The sequence below is a fragment of the Scyliorhinus canicula genome, chromosome 5, assembly GCF_902713615.1.
Source record: "Scyliorhinus canicula chromosome 5, sScyCan1.1, whole genome shotgun sequence".
Classification (NCBI taxonomy): Eukaryota; Metazoa; Chordata; class Chondrichthyes; order Carcharhiniformes; family Scyliorhinidae; genus Scyliorhinus; species Scyliorhinus canicula.
In genome coordinates this window covers 97,341,552-97,367,264 of record NC_052150.1, presented here as the reverse complement: position 1 = coordinate 97,367,264, position 25,713 = coordinate 97,341,552, and the positions used below count along the sequence as shown (strand labels likewise).

At 46.0% G+C, this 25,713-nt stretch overlaps 1 protein-coding gene across 3 annotated transcripts in view; it reads left to right on the top strand.

Moving 5' to 3' along the window:
- Positions 1 to 213: 213 nt before the first annotated feature.
- The window catches only part of sp4 (sp4 transcription factor), an 81,762-nt gene continuing 56,262 nt past the window's right edge, over positions 214 to 25,713 (top strand). Inside the window, exons 1-3 of one of the 3 annotated variants that reach the window (XR_005460687.1) lie at positions 214 to 411; positions 737 to 819; positions 1,207 to 2,887. Coding sequence is in view for 2 of the 3 variants with exons in the window: in XM_038797436.1 (XP_038653364.1) it covers positions 405 to 411; positions 737 to 819; positions 1,207 to 2,887 (1,771 nt within the window). In the remaining variant the exon portion in view is untranslated. Of the gene's footprint in view, positions 412 to 496; positions 531 to 736; positions 820 to 1,206; positions 2,888 to 25,713 lie in introns of those variants that run through there. The other 2 variants (XM_038797436.1, XM_038797437.1) reach the window with 2 other exon arrangements.

Below are 25,713 nucleotides of genomic sequence, written 5' to 3'. Positions count from 1 at the left end.
ACACAGTCCATCCGCCCACCGCGCATGCCTGAAAGCCTGTCCTTGCCCCCCTCCTACCTGGGAGCTGTAGTTCCAGCCGCCGCCGCCGAGCCAGCTTGGCAGAGGGAGGGGAACTACATGCCCCGGCGTGCTCCGCGCACCGCCCCTGTCCGCCCCGCGCCGCAGCCCCGGAGCCAATGGGCTGGCGGCTGGAGCTGGGAAGGTCAAGTCTCCGGGTTCGCTGGCGCTGTCGCCGGGCTGGGAAGCCCCGCCTCCCACTACCATTTCCGTCAATCAAGAGGAACCTGATTATTCCGTCCTACGCAAACAGCCATTCGTGGAAAGAAAGGGCCAGCCCTGCCTTGTTCTGCCTACATTTTGTACTGGCCTTATTTTTTTTTTCTCCCCTTCTTAAGCAATGCAGAATGAGTGGTACGTAACCCTCCCTCTATCCCTCCCTCCTTTTAAAAAAAACAAGAGGGAAAAAGTCAATTTACCTTGGTGACAAGCTTTCTGCTAATTGATCAGCCTGACACCAAGAATCTACAGTAGTGAGTTGTCTGAGACAACCCTCTTTTGGGTGTTACTTTGTATCCACTGGGTCGGGTTTCAAACCACGTTTCTGTTTTTTCCCCTCCCCTCCCTTCCTGGGCAATTTGATGGCTTGATTGAGACAACTGTGAAAGTAGCGGGCAAGCCATTTAGAAAAAAAATGAACTTATCTTATTGCGATTATTTGTATTTTTTTTGTTCACAGATCAGAAGGAGGAAAGTATGGCCACCCTGACTGAAGGAGGGAAACCTGGTGAATATTTGCAAATCAAAACATCAGGCTCACAGGTAATGGAATCTCAAAATTTCAAATCAACACTTTTACAGTATGCGTGTGTTAACATTTTATTTTTACGCGTTTAGATGAAAATGCTTCCTGTGCCACAACTGCTGCTGTTGCTGAACTAATGTTACTAACCACTTGTCTGTGTTGCATTTGTACGTGAAGCCATTTTTTTCCTGCAGATCCGAGCACCTACTTCCTGATTTATATTTTTAAAATAAAATAAACTTAGCAATGCACGATTTAAAATTTGCTCTAAGCGATCGAAATGCAACTGTTTTTGTCGTTAATTGCTCTGTACTTCCTGAGTGAAGCCCCTTTTTGTGCTAATGTAAATTCACACCCACTCTTTCCTTTCTGAACCCGCCCACTGTGTGTGTCTGTGGGGGTAGGATACCCAGCCCTCTCCTCTCGCCCTGCTCGCAGCCACTTGCAGCAAGATCGGATCCCCGGGGCCTGCGGACGGGGCGGCCGCCGCCTCCAACGCCGTCCAGGGCGGGCAGCTTGTCCTCGACCAGAGCTCGGGAGTTGCGGCCCAGCAGCTGGAGCTCGTCACCGCTCAGCTCTCGGGGAACGGCTGGCAGATTATCGCCGCCGGCCCTGCACCGACGAAAGAAGGCGCGGCTCAGCAACAACAGCAGCAAGGGGCGTCGACGGCTCCCACCACCACCACCAACAACGGGACGAGTGGACAGGATGGCGCAGCAGGATCCCCCACCAAAGTCAGGCCCATCGTGTCGGCGGCCGGTCAGTATAACGTGGTGCCGGTGCAGAGTCTTTCCAACCCCACCATGGTGGTCAGCACGGCGGGGGGCTCGGGGACCTCGGCCGCCACTCTCCAGTACCAGGTCATCCCGCAGCTGCAGACGGTGGACGGGCAGCAACTGCAACTCAGCTCGGCCGGCCTCCAAGGCGACCTGCAGCACCGGCATATCCAGATCGTGTCGGCGGCGGGCGGTCAGACCATCATCGCCCCGCTCGGCTGTAGGGGCGGCGGCGGCACCTCCGGCAGTGTGGCGCTTCCCGGCAGCTCCCCTCACAACAGCAGCGGCGCCGTCCCCATCCAGATCAGGCCCGGCCTGTCCATCCCGCTGCAGCTCCAGGGAGTCAACATATCCGGCGCTCAGACTCAAATGCTCGCCACCTTGCCTATTAACATAGGGGGCGGCGTGACTCTGGCCGTGCCCATTAACAGCATGGCGGCTGGCAGCACCGGGGGAGGGTCCATCCAGATCGTCCAGCCTTCCGACGGCGGGGTCTCGAATGGGAACCAGGTCCTTTCCACGCCCAGCGCCTCTCTGAACAACACGCCCGACTCTCCGCCTCCTGCCCCGGCAGCCGCCGCGACAACCACCTCCTCCACAGCCACCTGCGTGAGCACGGCCTCCTCGGCCCTCTCCTGCAGCGCTTCCCCCCTGGTCAACTCCTCAGACGCCGCTCAATCCGTCTTCAGCAGCAACACCTCCAGCCCGGAAAACACCGAGGAGGAGTCGGCCTCCGCCGTTGTGCCCGTCTCCGAGGCAGAAGGCGCCAGCGCCGCCCAGTCCAATGGCTTGCAGAACCCGCCGGAGCAGGGGGCTCAACTCCAGCAGGTGCAGCTGGCTGTGGGACAGCAGCAGCAGCAGATCATTCAGACAATTCCCCACCATGCTCTTCAAACCATCCAAGGTACTGCGGTACAAGGCCACACTGTACAAACTGTCCAGCCGCATGCCCTGCAGAATGTTCAGCTGGCCACCTTGCAGAGCCCAACTCAGGTGATCATCAGGGCACCAAGCTTGACACCATCTGGGCAAATAAACTGGCAGACCATACAACTGCAGAACATCCAGAGCCTTTCAAATGTACAGCTGCAGAATGCTCAGCAACTAACTGTGACTCCAGTGTCCTCCAGTAACTCTGGTGAAACTGCTATTGCCCAAATTACTCCTGTAACTGTGACTGGTGGTACCATAAATTTAAGTGCTGCCCAACTTGCATCAGTTCCTAACCTCCAGACGATCAACATTGGCAGTTTGAGTTCAGGAGGACTCCAGGTGCAAGGAATACCAGTGGCCATCGCCAATCTAACAGGTATGACTTTACTTGGCAAGTATTTGTAAACCGATAATATAAATATGTAAACAGATAATATAAATGTGTAGAACGTTACTTTTAATATAGTTGTACTTGAGTTTATTTGTAGCATGTTGCAAGAGCTAATTTTCAATGTCTTTGGGTGAAGGGTAGAGGGAAAACAAAAGGTTATATATAATCTGGGAGATTGTGGTTTAGGTGTTTAAGTGACATCCCTGGGGGCCAGATATTTCTTATACTAAAGACTGCATTATATGTGCAATTATTTAAATTTTGCAGAAAATCTTTTTTCATAGTAGTTATGCACAAAATATGTTGGGGAAATAGAAAGTTGGTCAGTCTTCAGGAAAGTAAGTTTTAAGTCGTCTGTATTTGCTTTTGGTGTTTCCTATGTAGTTTATGTAGATGAACTCCTCCTCCACCTCAAATGGTGAACTTGTTCTTTTCCAAATGCTGGAACTCTGCCAGATCGCTCGCCCATATCCCTTGCCTTCGGCGGCTCAGTGTCCTGCCAGCACAGCAAAATCTGTCTCCTGGCTATCATGGAGGAAAAGGCCAACATGTCTGCCTCTCTCCCCACCTGTGCTCCTGCATCCTCCGACACTCCAAATAGTGCCACTCCCGACCCAGGGCTACCTCTATCCCCAAAATCGTTGACATTATGTCCAAAAACCTCTTCCAAAACCCCAACCTCGAACAACCCAAAACATGCGCAAATGATTCCACATTAGCTGGTTAAAGATGTCATCCAAATATGTAGCAAAACATTTTGTTGGGACTGGAGAAAAGCTGTGCATTAATTTCTGTTGCATTTAAGCTATAAAATGATGCTTTACAATACCAATTACATCAATGTATGTTAATAAAGCGAAAGTGTATATCACAGCACTTGCTCCTTTAAGTTGAATGTTTCTACATCAGTAGTGATATTTCTATTCCTGTACGTGTAACTGTTTGATAATTGTATTTTAATAATCGCTTTAGTTGCTTCTTGGCTAATGGGTTACAAGAATTGTTCTGCATGCTGAACAAAATAATAGGGTCAAGCTACAAAATTTAAAAGTGGATTCAGATCACTTAACCATCCTGATACTTCCTTGCGCCATATTTTAGTGAGAGATGCATTTACCAGTGGCAATGGTAAAGACTTCTGAGGATCAAAATCTCCAACCATTAATAATTTGCAGATTAAAATTTTCTAGGTACCTAATAAGAGGCCGTTTTAAAAGTATTCTCTTTTTACCTTATTTTCTTTTTCGAGACCATCACGTCTTCTAAACTATCAAAACTCTTTCTGCCTCGGGGCAGCGCGGTGGCCTAGTGGTTAGCACAACCGCCTCACGGCGCTGAGGTCCCAGGTTCAATCCCGGCTCTGGGTCACTGTCCGTGTGGAGTTTGCACGTTCTCCCCGTGTCTGCGTGGGTTTCGCCCCCACAACCCAAAAATGTGCAGAGTAGGTGGATTGGCCACGCTAAATTGCCCCTTAATTGGAAAAAATAATTGGCTAATCTAAATTTTAAAAAAAAAACTCTTTCTGCCTCGAGCTGGGAAATAACCAGGATAAATCTTGTTATCTGCCATGCTCGTGGAATGAATGGTGCCAGTTAATCAGACTTGCTGGTTAATGGAGGGTTGCATAATCTTTATTATTGTCACAAGTAGGCTTACATTAATACTGTAATGAAGTTACTATGAAAATTACATTGCTCTGGATACGCAAAAGGTGGTGTGTCCAAGCACGAAACCGACCCAATAATTTATTAATTTCATTGTCAAACCCAAAAATAACTTTGCACATTTACAACCTTGTTGTTGGTCCTTTTTTTGTTTGAAGAAAGTATTGTTTGAACACAAAGTCATTGGCTTTTTAAAAAGAAATAGACCTGTCAGAATTTCCAGTTACGAGAGAATTCCAATTGGTAGAGTGCCGGACAACAAGTTTACTGTACTTCCTAATACTTTATCTAGTCAAAAGACCGTTTCAAACAAGTTTTGTTTACTGAGATTTCTGTAACTCCAAATGCAAAGGAAATTGAAATCTCAACTGTCTTTTAGACTGAAGTGCGACTCGATACCTTATTTCAGCAAACTCTTTTTATTGTTGGTCAGTTACTGAATAGATTACACATACAGTAGGAAAATGTTCTAAATCCATGTTCTTTAAAGAAGAGATTAACTGTTCAGTTCACAGGTAACAGTCCCATAAGCAGTATACTAATCAAGGGGTAGAGATTATGTATTAAGCTCCTGTTTATGCTCCTAGTGCATCATAAGAAAATGTTGTTTCAGTAAAGCCCATTAGTCCTGAAGACAAAGGCAGATTGGCTCAAATTTAATGTGAGAAGCTCCTGCTCACTCATTGGATTATGCCATTTTTTAAAGGAAAAATTGCTCTATCTTGTGCCAAACTTTTAAAAACCTATTTCAAATAACCTCCTTGCAATGTAAAGACAATTATTATGCTTCCTAACCTTAAATTAGGAGGTAAATATAGATTGTGGTATTTCCCTGTTCAGTCTAGATTCCTAATAGTCCACTGAAATTGACTTTTGGGGGCTGAGGTGAAGTGAATGCATTTGTTTCAATGAACCTTGGAACCAACAAGAAGGTCCTTTTGAAAATACTGCATGATCAGTTTCTAAAAAATAAAATAGTTGTATTTGTACAGGTATTTCCATCTTTCAAGGTTTTTGTAGTATCCTCACTTTCATTTAAATCTAATTGTGTTCTCTACATTTAATAATTTCCCTGAGCACTCCGGTGAGTAAAAGCATTGCCCACTGTGGCACCAGACCATTCAGGCTGGAAAGGCCCCAGGTTAATTCTTGTGTTAATCTATATTGATACATCCAACTGTTGCTAAATATAGTATGCAAATTACAGATGTCACTTGCACATTCTGTAAGAGGCCAGCACATAGAGCATTAGTGCAGTGGATCCTTGTCCTGAAGTTACAATAGAATTTGATTTCAGAAATTCTCTCTGTGATTTGGGTGAATGTACTATCTTTTATATTGAGCCTAGAACACCTTGGGTTTGATCAGATAAGTTGATTTTCAGCAAGAAAGTAGTTTGGATGTGACACCTGCTTCGGTGATGCTTAGATAAGAAAGGATAAAATCATCCACTGTTGCTGTCCACTGATTGCTGCTGGAAAGTACAAAGTAAGTGTGTAGGATTTAGCTGAATTATTACATTTTGTACAGCTGAATAGTCTACCAAGGCTCCCATGTGTAGATTTAAGCAAAAAGGATGGTATTTAAGTAGTGTCAGATTACTGTGCACCAAGAACTTTAGCCCAACCAGCCTCTGCCTTCGGGTGAGGTGCAAAGAAACTGAGAGCATAACAGTTTCCTTTGCAGGTCAGAGATCACAAAGAAATCTCTTTTTTTTCCCGACCATTAAAATGAATCAATCTATTGTTCTTAAGGTATAAAAGAAAGTGAGTTGTTGTCTTCAAAAGCAACGGTTATTATGAGTGACATCCAAGTGTTGAGAAACAAAATAAGGATGTACTATATATACTTTCAAATTCTTAACTGTCTAGCTCTTGATTCACCTTGACATTTCCTGTGGCTACTGATAGAGTCAGTCACTTCAACCTTTTGATGCCCATGCCCTCAATAAAACCATATCTGCCACAATGGACCCCTCTCACCACTCCCTTAAGACCAAGGATGCAAACTTGAATTCTTCTTGTGGACAACATTCATTGTCAGATCTGGGTTGACTAATTAAAGCACTGTTGGGTCCTTCTCTCCTCGACTCATTCCAGAATTGCCTTGGAATGTAAAGATAGCTCTCTGCTTTTTTCCACTCCTGCTTTCCACCCCTTCACATTAAACTGCTGATCAGCCAGCTTCCCTGCCTGATCCCCAAGTTAATGGTTCCTTCTCCTCTGGTACTGGTTTCTCATCTCCCTGCAAAACTGACGCTGTTATCCACCTTTTAATTTAAAAAAAAATGTCTTTGATCTCTCTGTCCTTGCAAACTATTTCCCCATCAGCAAACTCTCTCTTGCCTCTGCCGAGTCCTTGAGTGTATATTACCTTCTAAATATGTGCCTATATTTCAGACTACTCCAGGTTTGAATTCCTCCAGTTAGGTTTCCACTTCTGCTACAGCACTGAAATTGATCTTATCAAGGTCACAAATGACATTCTCTGGGACTTTGGACATGGTAAACCATCTCTTCTCAACCTTCCTTGTCAACCTGTCTGCAGCCTTTGACATAATTGTCCATACTATCCTCCTTCAATGCCTCACCTTTTATCTTCTTGCTGAATGGGACTGTCTTTAACAGAGAATAGTACGGTACAGAAGGAAGCCATTATCTATCTCGTCCATAATATCGCCCATCTTTGCTTTTGTCTCAGCTCATTGTTGCTTAAACTCTCACCTGTAACTTTGCTTCCTCTTCACGTCTGTACACTTAACAGTGCATGGGATTGGCCGCATTCTATTGAGATGGATGGAAAACTGGTTAGCCGACAGGAAACAAAAGAGTAGGAGCAATAAGCAGGTCTTTTTCCAAGTGGTAGGCAGTGACGGCGGATAGGGTATCACCGGAATTGGTGCTAGGACCCCAGCCATTCACAATCTAAATATTTTAGATGAGACAATTAAATGTAATATAATCCAAATTTACAGATGACACAAAGCTGGGTGCAAAGGTGAGCTCTGAGGAGGATGCAGAGATGCTTCAGTGTGATTTGCACAAGCTGAATGAGTGGACAACTGCAAGCCAGATGCAGTTTATTGTGGATAAATGTGGGGTTATCCACTTTGGTAGCAAAAACAGGAAGGTAGATTATTATTTGAATGGCTATAGATTGAGAGAGGGGAATGTGCAACAATACCTGGGTGTCCTTGTACACCAGTCGCTGAAGGTAAGCATGCGGGTGCAGCAGGCAGTAAAGAAAGCAATGGTATGCCGGCCTTTATAGTGTGAGCATTCAAGTACAGGAGCAGGGATGTGTTGCTGCAGTTATACAGAGCCTTGGTGAGACCACACCCGGAATATTGTGAGCAGCTTTGGTCTCCTTATCTGAGGAGAGATGGTTCTTGCGACAGATGGAGTACAGGGAAGGTTTACCAGACTGATTGCTGGGATGGTTAGACTGATGTACAAGGAGAAAATTGAGTCGGTTAGGATTATATTCGTTGCAATTCGGAAGAATGAGTGGGGAATCTCATAGAAACCTATAAAATTCTAGGATTCGACAGGTTAGCTATAGGAAAGATGTTCTCGTTGAGGGCAAGTCCAGAACCATTCTGAGGATACTGGGTAGACCATTTAGGACTGAGATGAGGAGAAATTCCTTCACCTAGAGTGGTAAGCCTGTGGAATTCGCCACCACTGAAAGTAGTTGATACCAAAGCATTGTATGTTTTCAAGAAGAAGTTAGATAAAGCTCTTGGGGCTAAAGGAATCCAAGGATATGGTGAAAGGTGGAAACGGGCTATCGAGATGGATGATAATGAATGGCAGAGTAGGCTGAAAGGGCTGACTTTCGAGCTCCTATTTCTATGTTTCTAGTTGCACTCGATTATTCCAATGCTGTCCGGCCAGCCGCTCCTCTTTCATCCTTCATAAACTTGAACTGATCCAAACCTCTGCTACACTTTTCCTCACTCCGATCAAGTCCCATTCACCCATCACCACTGTACTCACTCATCTACATTGGCTCCTGATCATTCTCGGCCGCCTTTTTAATGGCATCAGACTTCCATGCATTTTCCCTTCCTGTTCTTGTAACCTCCCCCAGCCCTAAAACAGTCCACATCTTTGCTTTCCTGCATTTCTGATCTCTCACCCAACGCTGCTTTTAATCACATGACCACTGGTGGCTCAGTCTGCAGCTTTCTAGATTCTGAGCTCTGGCGTTCCTTCTCTCAACCTCTAAACTTTTCCCTTTCTTTAAACACTACATTAAACCTGCTTCACTGATCTATCCTAATGTCTCCTTATGTGGTTGGTCTGACATTTAATCTGCTTTTGCTCCAATAAAGCAACTTGGAATATTGTACTTTGATAAAGTTGCTATCGAGGTGCCAAGTTATAGTGCTGGTCTATTATGTAGCACGAATTGGGTATTAAAATGTTCCTAATGGACATATTCTATTGTACTATCATGAATATGTCAGTAAAAAAATCAGTTTGAAATATGATTAAAACGTTAGCTTATTCTAAATGGTTAATCAATGAAGATAATTCCTGTTGCTGGAACAAGTTAACTTGACTTGGAGCAGTGCACCCTATTTAGCAAGTGATTGTAGCTGGGTTTGTCTGCAAAATCAGACATAGTAAGTCATTATTTTCTCTTAATGGGTAAGGAAATATGTTATGTTTCCAAGTTGGATAGATGGCTCTGGTACTCCGATGGGTAAAAGAACCTGCCAGGTTTTTAAATTGAGTTATTCTAATTTCTAAGATCAAATTATCACGGGGAGTTCATTATGCAAGAATTGCAACAATAATTATTTTCAGCTGACTTAGAAACCCTTAATGGGGCAAGTAGTCCAAGGTGGATAGAACCTGCCAACCTGAAGACTTTATTATCCAAAGACCTGTCTCGAACAGGGTAATCAAACCATTGAAGATTTTGTTTCTGTTCAATATTTTTGCTTTTGATTGTTCCTTTGAAATGTAATTTAAATATTTTGGATATTTTAGTTAGAAACTCTGATATGTGTTTATTAATCCATAATTTCTGCTACCACTTCAAACTGGGTCAGGGCAGGTCTAGCAATCACAACCTGGGTAAACAGGAGGTAATGTAAGCCAATGGCAGCATTGGAATTGGAGGCACTTACCGAGTGAAGCTATAAATCCGAGCTAGCTACATGCCAAGGCAAGGTTATAGTGGCTCCATACCAATAGATAAAAGCAAAGCTCTATAGTCCAACCACATCCATTGAAAACTGTGTTGCTTGATTCTTCGGCGTCCGAAGGAGGAAGTTCCAAGAATAACCCTATTCTCAACCATGGTGCGGTCCAACATATGAATATAAAAGACAAAACTACATCCTGCCATTTGTGAAAAATAATGCAGTTGTAGGTTAAACCACCACACTTCCACTGGCAATGGCAAGTTTTATCAGTCTGCCACCCCTTCACTCTCTGTTGTCATATTGCTTCACTAAGCTCCAGCCACAATTGCAAAGCCTGAGGATGTTGCCATTTGACTCCTACCACAAACTCCACTGATTCCATCGTGCTTTATTCTTATTGTCACAGACATACAAACTGTTAGCAATCTTGGTGTCCTGTTTATCCTGGAGCGCAGCATCCAACTTTTTATCTGCTTCTTCAAAAAGACTGCCTATTCCCTCCTCTGCAATATCGCCCACTTTCTCGATTTGACACATTTGTTGGTCAAGTCTTCATTCATGCCTTTATCAGTGCACACTCTGCCATTTCACTGCTCCCCTGGCTGGCTACCCCTGAATTTATTGCATAGCAACCAGCCACTTAGTTCGACTGGTCTATACCAGTGTTTATGTTCCACAGAAGCATCCTCCCACCCTACTTCCTGTCTTTCTTTCTCTGTGTTGGTTTCTGGTCCCCTAACATCTTCAACCTCAAGACCCTTGACGCCCTCATCACTCCCCATCTCTAAACCTTTCCAGTACTACAGCGCCTCCAGAGCTTGTCATTCCTCTGTTTATGGCCTCTTACACATTCCACCTGTTTTATCCCACTATTGGTGGCCATGGAATTCCTTTCCTAAACCTATTCCAACCTGCCCCTGGTCCTTCATCTCGCCTTCTCTGCTTTTCTATCTCATTCTTATTGAACCCGGATCTGACCAAGCTTTTGGACACCCCAATGTTTTTTTTCCTTTGGTTCACCATCCATTTTTGTTTGATTACACCTCTGTAAAGTGCTTTTCTAGATTTAAAATGCTATATTTTTAAAATATAAATCTGGCGTATCCAATTCTTCTTTTCCAAATTTAGCGTGGCCAATCCACCTACCCTGCACATCATTTTGAGTTCCGGGGTGAGACCCACACAGACACTGGGAGAATATGCAAACTCCACACGGACAGTGACCCGGGGCTGGGATCGATTAAAAATGCGATATAAATGCATTATTTTGTCTTTGCTACATCTTCAATCCATAGTGCCAAGCAGTTCACTCTGTTCAGCCTCCCCTCAAAGCCCTACTATTTTCTAGCATTGTAAAATATTGTTCAGTCCATTCAGTCACAGAATCATACAGCCTGGCTGGCTCTTTTTTGTAGTTCTATCCAATCAACCCCATCCCTGGTCTTCACTTCTAACGCTATTATCTTCTGCTTTTGGCATTTATCCAGATCTCTTTTGAATGTTGCTGTTGAATCTCTTTTTACCAATCTTTCATTCCTGGTCACAACTCGCTGTGTATATATAAAAAAAAAAATCCTCCTGTCATGTCTGATTCTTTTGCCAACTGTCTTCTGAGAACTGATCCTTTTGCTGCTGAAAACGACAGTTTCTCTTTACACTATCAAAATTATTGATCATTTTGAATATTTAAATCAAATCTCCTGTTAACATTCTCTGCTTTTAAGGAGAGCAATCTAGCTTCTCCGCACAAATTGGGTCCCTCATATCCGATAGCTATATTTCTTTTGCACCCTCTTCAAGGTCTTAACATTGTGACACCTTTCTAAAGTGTGACACCCAGAATTAAGCACATTACTCTAGCTGAGGTCTTAAACAGTGTTTTGTAAAGGTTCAGCATAATATCCTTGCTTTTGTACTTTATTCTTCAAATTAGATTAACTGTTCATCAGAACAGTTCCATCGCACTTAAACATTTATGCTGTTTTTCTCCACAGCTGCTGCCTCATCTACTGAGTATTTCCACCATTTTTGGATTTTAGTGTCGATTTCTAGCATCTGCAGTTTTTTGTTTTTATTTTTAATCCAACACTCTTCTTTATTTCTTACTGAGCCTTGAAGCACATTAATCAAGAAAGTTGTACATATTTCTCCCTTTTCCTGAATACCTGTATACAGAAATATAGTTCCCAATACTTGCCTTCTTTGAGCTGGGTGTCCATTATTGCTACTATGAGAACTTGTGCACACCAATCTTATTTACACCACCTCGTATGTTGTTGCTCGTTCTGGGTGAGTGTGCTTTACACTCGATTTGGCTCTGTTTCGTTCCTTAGCTCTAGAGTCGCCAGGTATCGTTTAGATACCGCCACAAGTTTCAAGTTCAGACCAATAACTCCATACACCAGTTAGTAAGTTCAAACAAGACACGTTTATTATAATACAGTTATCTACTAATTATGCATATAAAACTACAAGACTAGGCTAATCCTACCACTAACAGGCCAATACTTATCTGGAATAAGGGAACTGCCGGATCAGGGAACAACGGCCTCTAGCTTTGTCCTGGATCCGCAGGCTTACAGTCGGTGTAGACTAAAGGGGTCAGGAGTGTTTACTCTCGTAGCGCGCGTTCTATGACACTTAACTTGATGGCGGCTGCTGACCAGGCCTCCCCTTCTCAAGGTCTTCTGCTGCACGGAGAGCGCTGGCTAAGAGGAGCTGGTCAAGAGAGCGAGCTGGGGTCGGGGTCTCTGTCTTATACCTCTCCCAGGGTCTCGCGTCCACCTGGGCGGACCCTCTATACGCTCGCAATCGATTGATTTGAATTTCCCCAATAACGGGGCAGTCCCTCGATCACTGGACGGTTCTTGGGGCTTATTGTTTTGGAGTTCTCTTGGCGCCGAGAAGTCTGGCCTTCTATTCAATGTAGCGATTTGAGTTAACTTGTTTCCATTGTACCTGGGAATCACCGGGTATTGCCTCATTAGTATATTAACTTGTTTTTTTCACAGTGCTGTCTGGTTTCTGCAGCAGTCAGAATACACCAGCGCTTTTGCAAGCTGCTTGCTTTTGCAACATGTCCATTTTCCCTGCATTCTTTGTAATCTTCCATTTTGTGTTGGGCAGTGGCCACCCCAGGTGGCTACAATGTTTACGTACATGCAATTCAGAACCATCTTGGACTGCTTCCCATTTGATCCCCTGTGTGATCTCATATTTCTGAATTTACTCCGTGTTTTTTGCCTTGCCCAATCCTATCTTCACTTTATTTCTCTTCTCTAATAGTTTATCCCCTTGCCAAATTTGTTTAACCCCTCCACCATTTGTCAATTAGAAATGGTTGTGTACACTGGACTCGAGGAGAGCTTGGGCCCTGTTGCCATCCTGACTAGTGAGGAAGACCAAAACAGAATATGTCACTCCCTTAGCTGAGCTAAGGTGCACCTCTGATGCTGCCATGTATCCAACATTTGGAAGACATCCCAAGTACGTTGCAGCACAAAAAATATGACTCAAAAAACTACAACCTGATCAATCTTCCAGCACGTTTTTGTTGCTTGTGTGAAAGGAGTCATTAGTAATCCATTAAGCACCGCCTATTCACAATAACCTGCTCATTGATGTTCATTATGGGTTTCACCAGGATTGATCAAAGAACAATACAGAACAGGAACAGGCCCTTTGCCCCTCCAAGCCTGCACCGGTCATGATACCACCCTTTGCCAAAACCCTCAGCACTTCCTTGTGCCGTATCCCTCTATACCCATCCTATCCATGTGTTTGTCAAGATGCCTTTTGAACGCTAAGATGCCCTTTGAACGCCACTAATGTATCTTCTTCCACAACCTCCCCTGGCAATGCGTTCCAGGCACTCACCACCCACTGCGTAAAAAACCTGCCTCGCACATCTCCTCTAAACTTTGCCCCACGGACCTTAAACCTATGCCCCCTGGTGACTGACCCCATCACCCTGGGAAAGAGTGCCTGCCCATCCACTCTATCCATGCCCCTCATAATCTTGTAGACCTCTTATCAAGTCACCCCTCAACCTCTGTCTTTTTAATGAAAACAGTCCAAATCTATTCAGCCTCCACATAACTAACACGCTCCAGACCAGGCAACATCCTGGTAAACCTCCTCTGCACCCTCTCCAAAGCCTTCACATCCTTCTGGTAGTGTGGCAACCAGAATTGTGCGTAATATTCCAAGTGTAGCCTTACCAAGGTTCTATACGACTGTAGCATGACTTGCCAGTTTTTATACTCTATGCCCGTCCAATGAAGGCAAGCGTTTCGTATGCTTTCTTTACTACCTTGTCCACTTGTGTTGTCACCTTCAAAGATCTGTGGACCTGCATGTCCAGATTCTCTGACTTTCTGTATTCCTAAGAGTTTTGCCATTTAGGTATATTTCCCCCCTTTTATGTTAGACCTACCAAAATGCATTACCTCACATTTGTCCAGATTAAACTCTTATTTGCCATTTCTCTGCCCAAGTGTCCAACCTATCAATGTCCTGCTGTATCCTCTGACAATCCTCAACACTATCTGCCACTCGCCAATCTTGGTGTCATCCGCGAACTTGCTAATCAAACCGGCTATATTTTCCTCCAAATCGTTTATGTACACTGCAAACAACAGAGGCCCAAGCACAGATCCCTATGGAACACAACTAGTCACAATCTTCCATTCAGAAAAACACCCTTCTACTGCTACCCTTTGCCTTCTGTGATCGAGCTAGTTCTGTCTCCATCTTGCCACCTCGCCTCTGATCCCGGGTGACTTCACCTTTTGTACCAGTCTGCCATGATGGACCTTGTCAAAGGCTTTACTGAAGTCCATGTAAACAACATCCGCCCTCTCCTCATTAATCATCTTTGTTACCTCCTCAAAAAACTTGATCAAGTTAGTGAGGCACGACCTCCCCTTCACAAAACAATGATGTTTATCGCTTATAGAACATAGAGTGCAGAAGGAGGCCATTCGTCCCATCGAGTCAGCACCAACCCACTTAAGCCCTCACTTCCACCCTATTCCCGTAACCCCATCTAACCTTTTGGACACTACGGGCAATTTAGCATGGCCAATCCACCTAACCTGCACGTCTTTGGACTGTGGGAGGAAACCGGAGCACCCGGAGGAAACCCACACAAACACAAGGCGAATGTGCAGACTCCGCACAGACAGTGACCCAGCAGGGAATCGAATCTGGGACCCTGGCGCTGTGAAGCCACAGTGCTATCCACTTGTGCTACCGTGCTCCCGTTTGTTATGAGTCCGTTTGTTTCCAAATGGTATAAATCCTGTCCCTGAGAATTCTCTCCCAACAATTTATCTACTATCGACGTGAAGCTCACCAGCCTATAGCTTCCCAGATTATCCCTGTTATCTTTCTTAAACAGCAGTACCACATTAGCTATTCTCCAGTCCTCTGGGATCAATGAGGATACAAAGAGGTCAGTCAAGGCCCCAGCAATTTCCTTCCTTGCTTCCCTCAGTATTCTGGGATAAATTCCATCCGGCCCAGGAGACTTATACACTTTAATCTTTTTTTAAAAACCCAATACCGCCTCCTCTTTGATGTTAACATGTTCCGGACTCTGACTTATGCCATCCGGATCTATGCATCATACTAACATGTTAGCATGATGCATAGATCCTGACGGTATAATTTTGTTTTTTTATTTGTTCATGGGATGTGGGTGCTGCTGACTTGTCCAGCATTTATTGCCGATCCCGAATTACCCTTGACAAGGTGCTGATGAGCCCTCTTAGGTGGTAGCCTTGGAGGCTATGGCTTAGTTTGTAGCACTCTGCCTCTGAATCACCAGGTTTAACTCCCACTGCAGGACAGAAATCAAAGCTGGCACTCCAGTGGAGTAGTGAGGGAGTATTCCGCTGTCTGAGGTCATGGAGAATAACAGGATAGAAAGAGGCCATTCAGCCATCGAGTCCATGCCAACTCTGCTTTGAACAATCCAAACATTAAACTGAGGCCCTGCCTTAACCTTCTTTATCCTTTGACCATGTTGTTCTATGGTATTTAGAAGGGTTCTGAAGATAGATGATATGACATGTGTGAATTGCATTACAGTAACTGAGTTGCTCATCATCCCTCTTTAGTCCACACCTGATCTATCTTGGTCCACTGGAAAGACGAGTCCAGATAGCTGGAGATGATCTGGAATAGAGTGGGTTACTGAGACATCTTCTGTGTCTTATCAAACTCTGCATGTTTTATAACATGGTGCTGAACTGGCTTCTAGTCTGTTGGACCTTAAATTAATCTCATCTGCCCGGTCCACTGGAATCAGCCTTCGCGTGCCAGGGTAGTCAAACCCCTAAGCCACAGAATGGAAACCCCAACAGCTATCCTCACCTGTCTTGGCTCGCCCATTGAAACGGTTCATTGGGGTGTGACCATTGTCACGTGCTAACAACTACTTGGGGCCACGGGTGAGACTGGGTGAAGATGAGGACCAACGTAAGATGACCCATAAGATCCCACATTGCACACCATTTAGCTCTTCCCGCTGGCACATAAAAGAGCCCAGGGCACTAATTCAAAGAAGGGGCCTCACGGTAGCATGGTGGTTAGCATCAATGCTTCACAGCTCCAGGGTCCCAGGTTCGATTCCCGGCTGGGTCACTGTCTGTGTGGAGTCTGCACGTCCTCCCCGTGTGTGCGTGGGTTTCCTCCGGGTGCTCCGGTTTCCTCCCACAATCCAAAGATGTGCGGGTTAGGTGGATTGGCCATGCTAAATTGCCCGTAGTGTAAGGTTAATGGGGGGATTGTTGGGTTACAGGTATACGGGTTACGTGGGTTTGAGTAGGGTGATCATTGTTCGGCACAACATTGAGGGCCGAAGGGCCTGTTCTGTGCTGTACTGTTCTATGTTCTAAGAGCAAGAGAGCTATCCTTGGTATTCTAGTCAATATTGGACCTATTTGTTAACTGTTATATGTTATTCATTGTGTGTTGCAGCTACTCTGCCAATATATTTTTTTATGATTTCACATGACGTGGATGATGCTAGCTGGACCAGCATTTTGACTAAGAGTCATCCAGACTCGAAACATTGGCTCCCTTTTCTCTCCACAGATGCTGTCAGACCTGCTGAGATTGTCCAGTATTTTCTGTTTTTGTTAGGCCAGTATTTTTATTGCCCATCCTTAATTGGCCTTGAGAAAGTGGTGGGGAACACTGCAGTCCATGTGATGTAGGTACATCCACTGCTGTTAGGGAGGGAGTTCCAGGATTTGACCCAGTGACAGTGAAGGAACCAGGTTATATTTCAAGTCGGGATATTGTTTGACTTGGAGGGGAAGTTGCAGGTAGGTGGCTGAGTTACCATACATCTGCTGCCCTTGTCCTTCTCTGGGATAGAGGTTGTGGGTTTGGATAGTGTTGTTGAAAGAGCCATGGTGAGTTGCTGCAGTGCATCTTGTAGATCGTTTACACTCCTGCCTCTTTGTTTGTCAGTGGTAGAGGAAGTGGGTCTTGAAGATTCTCTGGATGCCAATCATGCGGACTGCTTTGTCCTGGATGTTGATCCCGTGACAGTGACAATGATGGAACGGTTATATATTTCCAAGTGAGGATTGTGTGTGGCTTGGAGGGGAGTGTTGCAGGTAGTGGGGTTCCCATGTGTCTGCTGCCCATATCCTTCTCGGCCAGTGTTCTTCAAACTTTTTTTCTGGGGACCCATTTTTGCCAACCGGCCAACCTTCACGACCCACGCTGGCCGATCTGCGCGACCCACGATTTTATCTTGCCTTGTTTGCTGCTGACAAAAATGGAGGAAATGGTTTTGGGTCTCTTTGGACCTTGTACACGCTCTTCCAATGGAACCTGTTAGATGAAGGTGAATCCTTCTGGTGTCGGAAAGTATGGAGTCTCCATCTGTCCAAAGTTCTGCATTTTTTTCCTGAAACATTTTATCAAGTAAAACCTCCCCGAACTTGTAAAAAAATAAATAAATGAAAAATAATTAAGTGAATAAACCCCCCCCCCCCCCCCGGAACTTGTAAAACAAAAAGCTGCAACTCGATGGACCAAATGGCCTCGTTCTGCACTGTTGGGATTCTATGGTTTAGACATTTCTGGCTTCTTCAAGTCAGCTTTTTTTGTTGCTTCTTAGTCGGGCTAAAGCATCTTGAAATCCCCTGGACTCTAAATTTATTCCAGCAGCCACTTTGATTGTCACAATGTTCTTGACCTCACCATTGTAAGACGAGCAAGTGTTCGAACCTTGGGATGGAGAATGGGCATCTGTCAGTCCCATTCACACTGATCCTCTCCCTAAATCCAATAACACAGAATGTTAAGCTGTGATAGCACAGTAAAATATTTGTAAGTAGTGTTATCTGATTATTGCCACTGACCAAGGGTTGCCTTAAAGTTGCTTCTAGCAGAGAACTGCATCCACCAGATAATCTGGAAAATCCCAGAAAACTTGCAGAAGGCCAGGAAACAGTTATTTAGTGTCCTAATGTAAATGGCAAAAGGATCAATTTCAATTCAGAAGTATTCTGACGATGGGATTATTGTGAAACCTCAACACCAATTTGGTTGATTTCCTTAAAAATTACAGATTTTGGAAGCTGATCTGGCAAGGTGGGATGGTCTCCCTCTGTCACAGGCGGTTAAAATGAATATGTTGCTGTGATTCCTGTTTATTTTCCAATGCCTGCCGATTTTTCCTGCCAAAGACATTTCTTTTAGAGAGATTGAAGGGATGATTACCTCGTTCACATCTGGAAGATGGCCAGGATTAAAAAGGTGCTACTACAGAGAGGAAGGCAGTCAGGGGGTTTGGGTCGTCTGAATCTGATGTATTATTACTGGGCAGCGAATCTGGAGACGGTACGGAGCTGGGTCAGAGGGGTTGACTCCCAATGGGTCAGAATGGAGGAGAGTTTGGGTAGGGGGCCGGGATTGAAGGCGCTAGCCTTCCGGGAGTAATAGCTTCATTGAGAATTTGGAGGCAGTTTCGCCAGCACTTTAGGTTGAGGGCAGGGTCAAGGGGGAACCATAGATTTGAGCCAGGGAAGTGGGATGGAAATTTTCAGAGATTGGAGGAGAAAGGAATTTGGACACTAAAGGATTTGTTTCTTGGGGTCGGTTTTCAGATTGAAGGAGCTGGAAGAGAAGTATGGGCTGAAGCAGGGGGAAATATTTAGATACATGCAGGTTTGAGACTTTGCCAGAAAGGAGATATAGAGTAGAGCCGGCTTCCACATTGCTGGAGGAGGTGCTGACGAGAGGGGACTAGAGAAGGGGGTAGTATCGGCCCCCTAACACATACAGCCCACCCACCCCCCATTTTGGTAGAGGAGAAGGCATCACTGGAAGGGATCAAAGCAAAGTGGGAGGAAGAGTTGGGAGAGGGTATGGAGGAGGGGTTCTGTTGTGATGTGCTCCGGAGGGTGAATGCCTCCACCTTGTGTGCAAGGTTGGGGCTGATACAGCTGAAGGTGGTATATAGAGCACAGCTTACAAGAGCGAGGATGAGCCGGCTCTTTAAGGGGGTAGAAGATGTGTGTGAATGTTGTGGGGGAGGGGGGCGCAAACCACGTTCAGATGTTTTGGTCCTGTCCAAAGCTGGAGGATTACTGGAAAGAGGTTGTTAGGGTAATCTCTGAAGTGGTGCCTGTGAAACTGGACCCGGGCCTTCGGGAGGCCATATTCGGGGTGTCTGACCAGCTGGGGTTGGAAACGGATGCGGAGGCAGATGTTGTAGACTTCGCCTCGTCGATCGCCTGAAGGTGGATCTTGTTAGGGTGGAGATCAACCTCTCCACCCTGTGCCCTGGCGTGGCAGGGGAACCTGCTGGATTTCTTGACTCTTGAGAAGGTTAAGTTTAAACTGATGGGAAGGGTTCTACAATTCATGGACATTATTCATTATGCACTTTTGAGAATTGGATTACATTGAATATTAGGGTGTGGGGTGGGAGGGGACTATGTGTTAATGGTGACTATGGGAAATATTTAGATATATGCAGGTTTGAGACTTTGCCAGAAAGGAGATATAGAGTAGAGCCGGCTTCCACATTGCTGGAGGAGGTGCTGACGAGAGGGGACTAGAGAAGGGGGTAGTATTGGCCCCCTAACACATACAGCCCACCCACCCCCCATTTTGGTAGAGGAGAAGGCATCACTGGAAGGGATCAAAGCAAAGTGGGAGGAAGAGTTGGGAGAGGGTATGGAGGAGGGGTACCTGATTCCTTTTTGTCATTTGTTTATGTTAACATGCGGACTAATGTTTGGAGGTTTGGTGGGAGGATGGGATAGTTGTTATTGACATGTGATTCACATTGCATTCTTTATTGATTGTTGTTTATTGTTCGATGGAAATGTGAAAAAGGAGGAGAATAAAAATATATTTTTAAATAAATTACAGATTTGGTAGGGACAACAATAATAGGCATCTCTGGAATAAAATCCAATAGCTTCATAAAACCAGTAGGATCTTTCTGCAGAAAGATACAATTCTGGTATCTGATTTACAGCTCCAGGAAGTGCAGAAACAGATTCCATTAAAACAGAATTCTTCAAAGAAAATCTCTGCATGTCCCCACCAAACCACACCTCAAGGAATTCTGCAGTAGCCCGGCAAACGGACTGCATTCATACTCTCTCACAACTGTTCAATCTCTGATCACGGGGCCAGCAAGTGGATAATGCATTGAAAAGCCATTGCCTAGCCAGTTAAGTTAAGATGTGTGTTAAGGAGAGCCTTGGGGTGAAAATTGCACAATCAGGTGTAAGCTTGATTAGGCACCAATGAGAGGATGGCCACAAGCGGAGGTCTTCACCAAGTCACTGAATGTGGGCTACTTCTTGAGATGCTGGAAGTCCGATTTGTTCACAAAAGCCAGACAATGTCCAGTCTGTTTCACAGGTTAATGTGCCCAAGGCAATAAAAGACGAATACGGTGCAATTGTGTTCAGTTAAGGCATCATCAGAATCTCAGCAGCAACTAATGCAAAGAGGAGAAATGTACTCTTGGTTATTTTGTTTTTAAATGAAATATTTTCCGTGTTGAAGTGGCTAACACTTTAGGCTAGGCTTGTTAGTGTCATTCCTCTTCTCCCGTCACCAGGACTGCTGCTGTATGATTGAGATTAGGAATTGGAACACCTAGGAGGGACGACTGCCAGTAGAAGTACATTGTGCTGCCAGTTATAAGTATGTGTTGTTACATCTTTCAGATTACTGGTAACAAAAAATAGTATGTCTTTGCATTAGATAACTGGGTAACCCTTAAGTTATTGGTTATCTGTGAGGATGAACCATTGGCTCTTTCAATAGAGAATAGTAGTGGGGGAAATTATTTTTAAAAAATGGTAGAGGCTCCTACAGCATTGGTGGCCACTCCACTAACAGCTGAGATGCTCACAGGCATCCTAGTGGGGGACCTCTGAAACTGGGGCAGGTCTCTGATCACTAAAGAAGGATCAAGTGGTCGCGCATCAATGCTAACTACTGTGCTACCATGCCGCCCATTAAAGAATGTGGCATATGTGATGTACTTGGTCTTGGGACAAATGCAGGTATTCCCAGCACGGCCTCTCACTCAGTTGTAAATAGGACACTCTTTAACACTAAACCCTCGGTCTGTCCAGTCACCTCTGTTGTCTGGGTCTCTCCTCACCTTCCTGTTCATGCTCTGCCAATGCCAAACGGCTGCATTCATTGACCATGACCAGCTGATTCGGCCTATCGAGTGCACCAGCCCTTGGAAAGAGCACCCTATCCAAGCACACACCTCCACCCAATCCCCATAACCCAGTAACCCCACCTGACCTTTTTTTGGACACTAAAGGGTAATTTAGCATGGCCAATCCACCTAACGTGCACCTCTTTGGACTGTGGGAGGAAATCTGAGCATCCCGAGGAAACCCACGCTACACTGGGAGAACGTACAGACTCCACGCAGACAGTGACCCAAGCCGGGAATCAAACCTGAGACCCTGGAGCTGTGAAACGGCAGTGCTAACCACTGTGCTACAGTACTGTATACTATAACAAAGCTAAACTACCCTTCCCTGTTCAACCAACCCAAAAACCCAGCTGTTCTCTTTTCACCCTCCCCCCACAAATACAGAACAAGTAACAATCCAAAAAGAGAGATAAAGGCTAAGCACAGTCCCCATCCCCTCTGTCTTAAGTCCCATCTCTCATCTCCTTCCCAGTCCTTCGGCCTTCACCTGTCTCGAAGTCAAAGCCCCTTGAATTGCAGGTTGCCCGCCTCATCGCCGGGTAGACCACGCCAAACCTCACACCGTTACTGTAGAGTACTGCCGTCACTGCCCACTGGTTACCTGCTTTCTCGCCACTTCCATTGTCAAGTCTTGGTATATCTGAATACCAATGCCATCCCACTTCACCTCATGCCTTTGCTCCGCCCAATTCAGGGCCTTCTTAATGCAAAACTTATGAAATGAAAAAATGAAAATCACTTATTGTCACAAGTACGTTTCAAATGAAGGTACTGTGAAAAGCCCCTAGTCGCCACATTCCGGCGCATGTTCGGGGAGGCTGGTATGGGAATTGAACCGTGCTGCTGGCCTACCTTGGTCTGCTTTAAAAGCCAGCGATTTAGCCCAGTGTGCTAAACCAGCCCCTGAAAGTAAATTATAACTGCCCTTGGTGGCTCGTTTGCTGTCAGCTTGGGCTTGAGCCCCTCGGGCAGGCCCATGATTCGTCATTTCTGCTGCCTCGACCAGATCCTCCACCTTGGCTCTGTTGGCCTCCGCCACCCCACAACTCCTCGTCCATCGAGGTAAACTGGTCGCTGTCCTGGACAGAGCTTCCTTCACCCCATTCAACTTCTCTCCTTTTTCCTGTACCTCGGCTGATATCTTCGACACTGCCACCTTCACCGATGCAAGCGCTACCTCCACCCACTCCTTCATCTCAACCGTCATCTCCTTTCGCAGCACCTCCATGTGCTTAATGAACTGCCTCTCAAATTCTCCAGCCATCACCTCGGTCAGAGTTTCCACTGTGAAGGGAATGGCTCCACCCAGCGATCCAGCCTCCGCCACAGGTCCGTTCACTTGACGGCGGACGTTTGATCGTCCCCTTTCCAGTGGCTTTCTTCTGGGTCATCGACATCCATCTCCTTTCCTACGGTTGTCTTTACTTACTGGCTCACTTCCAACGTCTTCTAGCTGCTCCAAGTTGAATTTCTGCGCATTCCGGCAGTCCGCGGGAAACTGAATATTCACGAAAGGATCAAACATGACTCCTCCGTGCTGCCTCACAGTGAGGGCTTCCTCAAGAGCATGAAGTCAGGTAGGAGGTGGGGGAGGGAAGGGGCGTTGTGAATGGCGAGATGGGGGTGAATGGTCCCACGTTGCCTTCCAGTGCCCTCGAGGGGTGGGGTAGGGTCGCTTTGTTCTTCTTCAGTCGAGACGTTTTAATTCTGCCGCTATTAACACCTCCTTTAATAATGTCATTAACACTCCTTTTACCTCGTGTCCCTGACATCTTTGTCAAATCTATGCTGAGACCCCACCCGTACCTGACGTTCGATTTAGTCCCACCCTCCTCTCCAACTCGAGAACCGTCACATCTCCACCCCTCTTCAGCTCTGAAGAAGAGCCACACTGCCTCGAAAGGTGAATTCGCTCCACAGATACTGCCAGTGCCGCTGAGCTTTTTCAGCGTTTTGCGTCCACATTTTAGAAAGTTAACCCCCGAGTTAGCCCGCGTGTGCTTCGGAACGCAGACGGCGACAGAATGTCTGTCAGCGAGGGAGTGTGGAAACGCGGGAGTGCTTGCTCCCGGTCATGGGTGTCCGGGGTCCTTGGTGAGACCAGACCCGCAACGGGTTTGGTCTCCTTGCCTGAGGAAGGACGCACGTGCCCCTGAGTTGGAGCACAAAAGGTGGCTCACACCGTCCGAATACTGGGGGCGAGAGAGCTGCAACTCCTGTGAGGAGACCTATCGAGAGGAATAGGCCGAGTCCTCAAGCAAGAGTGATCTCTTCGTAACGTTTTGCATTTATTTGTTTCCGGGATGTGTGCGTCGCTAGTTAGTCCAGCATTTTTGCCCATCCCTAGTTGCCCCTTCAGAAGGTGGGGTGAGCTGCCTTCTTGAACCGCTGCGGTCCCTGAGGTGTAGGTACACCCACCGTGCTGTTAGGGAGGGAGTTCCAGGATATTGCCCCAGCGGCAGTGAAGGAACGGCGATATATTTCCAAGTTAGGGTGGGGAGTGACTGGGAGGGGAACCTCCATTGGTGGGATTCCCAGGTATCTGCTGCCCTTGTCCTTCTAGATGGTAGTAGTCGTGGGTTAGGAAGGTGCTGCCTAAGGAACCTTGGTGTGTTTCTTGCTCCAACGTGTTATGGGAAATGCTGTTACTGGAAAGTTCCTCGAGGGGAGACGCTGAGAGCATGTAACCCGGTGATTCTGGACACCTGGGGCTGGGTGGGAGTGCGGAAGGTGGCAGTTGGGCAGTGGGGGACAGCCATTTTGAGCTGCGATGCAAAATCTCTCTCTTCAGCATAGGGTTGTGAATCTTTGAGATTCCCACGGCTGGGGAGCCGTGGATGTTCCTTAACCAACCGTGTTCAGGATGGAGATTTATAAATCACCGAGGGACCCTGGGGGGAGGGGCAAAGAGCGTGGAATGTGCATTTGAGTGCAAGATCGGCCACCGACGTTCTGATTGTTTGGGGGGGGGGGGGGGGGAGAGAGAGACACGGTAGCATAGTGGTTAGTACAGTTGCTTCACAGGTTCGATTCCACATGAACTTCGGGCAGCACGGTAGCATAGTGGATAGCACTTTGGCTTCACAGCACCAGGGTCTCGGGTTCGATTCCCGCTTGGGTCACTGTCTGTGCGGAGTCTGCACGTTCTCCACCATGTCGGAGTGGGTTTCTTCCGGATGCTCCAGTTTCCTCCCACAGTCCAAAGACGTGCAAGGTTAGGTGGATTGGCCATGCTAAATTGCCCTAGTGTTAGATGGGGTTACGGGAATAGGGTGGAGGTGTGGGCTTAGGTAGGCTGCTCTTTCCAAAAGCCGGTGCAGACTCGATGGGCCGAAAGGCCTTCTTCTGCACTGTCGATTCTATGATCCCACCTTCCTTATGCCTTGCTGCACCAGCTTGTTCGAAAACTGCCCCTGAAATCACGATAAAATTCAAAAATTAGAGCCTCGAGCAGGAGCCATGTAATGAGCGACTACACCTACATGCTGTCACCAGAAGTTGCCCTATATCATGCCCTTCTACGTCTATTTGTGCGATGAGTTCATCTGCTTTATTGCAAATGTTCTGCGGATCAAGGCAGAAAAGCTTTACTCTTGTCTTTTTAACATTACATGTCCCGCTCCCAATATTTTTCACTGTGGCCCTATTTGAATCTGGCCCTTGTTTTTTCTGCCGATCATTTTCTTATTCCCCTTTCTGTCTTTTTTTGTCCTTGTTTTCTCCTTGTATAGGTTCCCATTCCCCTGCCTTTTTAGTTTAAACCTTCCCCAGCCAATCTAGCAAATACTCCCCCTAGGGCATCAGTCCTGGTCCTGGCCAGGTGTAACCTGCCAAATTGGTAACAGTTTCACCTCCCCCAGAACCGGTGCCAATGCCACAGGAATCTTAAACCCACCCTCTTACGTTATCTCTCCAGCCAGGTATTCATCTGATGTATCTTGCTATTTCTACTCTGACTAGCATGTGGCACTGGTAGTAATCCTGAGATCACTAATCCTGAGATCACTACATTGTGAGGTCTGACTTGTCCCTCATCAACTTTCTTCCTAACTCCCTATTTTCTTTTAGGACCTCATCACTTTTTTTTAAACCTATGTCATTGGTACCGACATGTACCATGACCACTGGCTGTTCACCCTCCCCCTCAAGAATGTCCCAAAACTGCTCCGAAACATCCTTGATCCCAGCACCAGGGAGGCAACATACCACCCTGGAGTCTTGTTTGCGACCACAGAAACACCTATTTATTCTCCATACAATT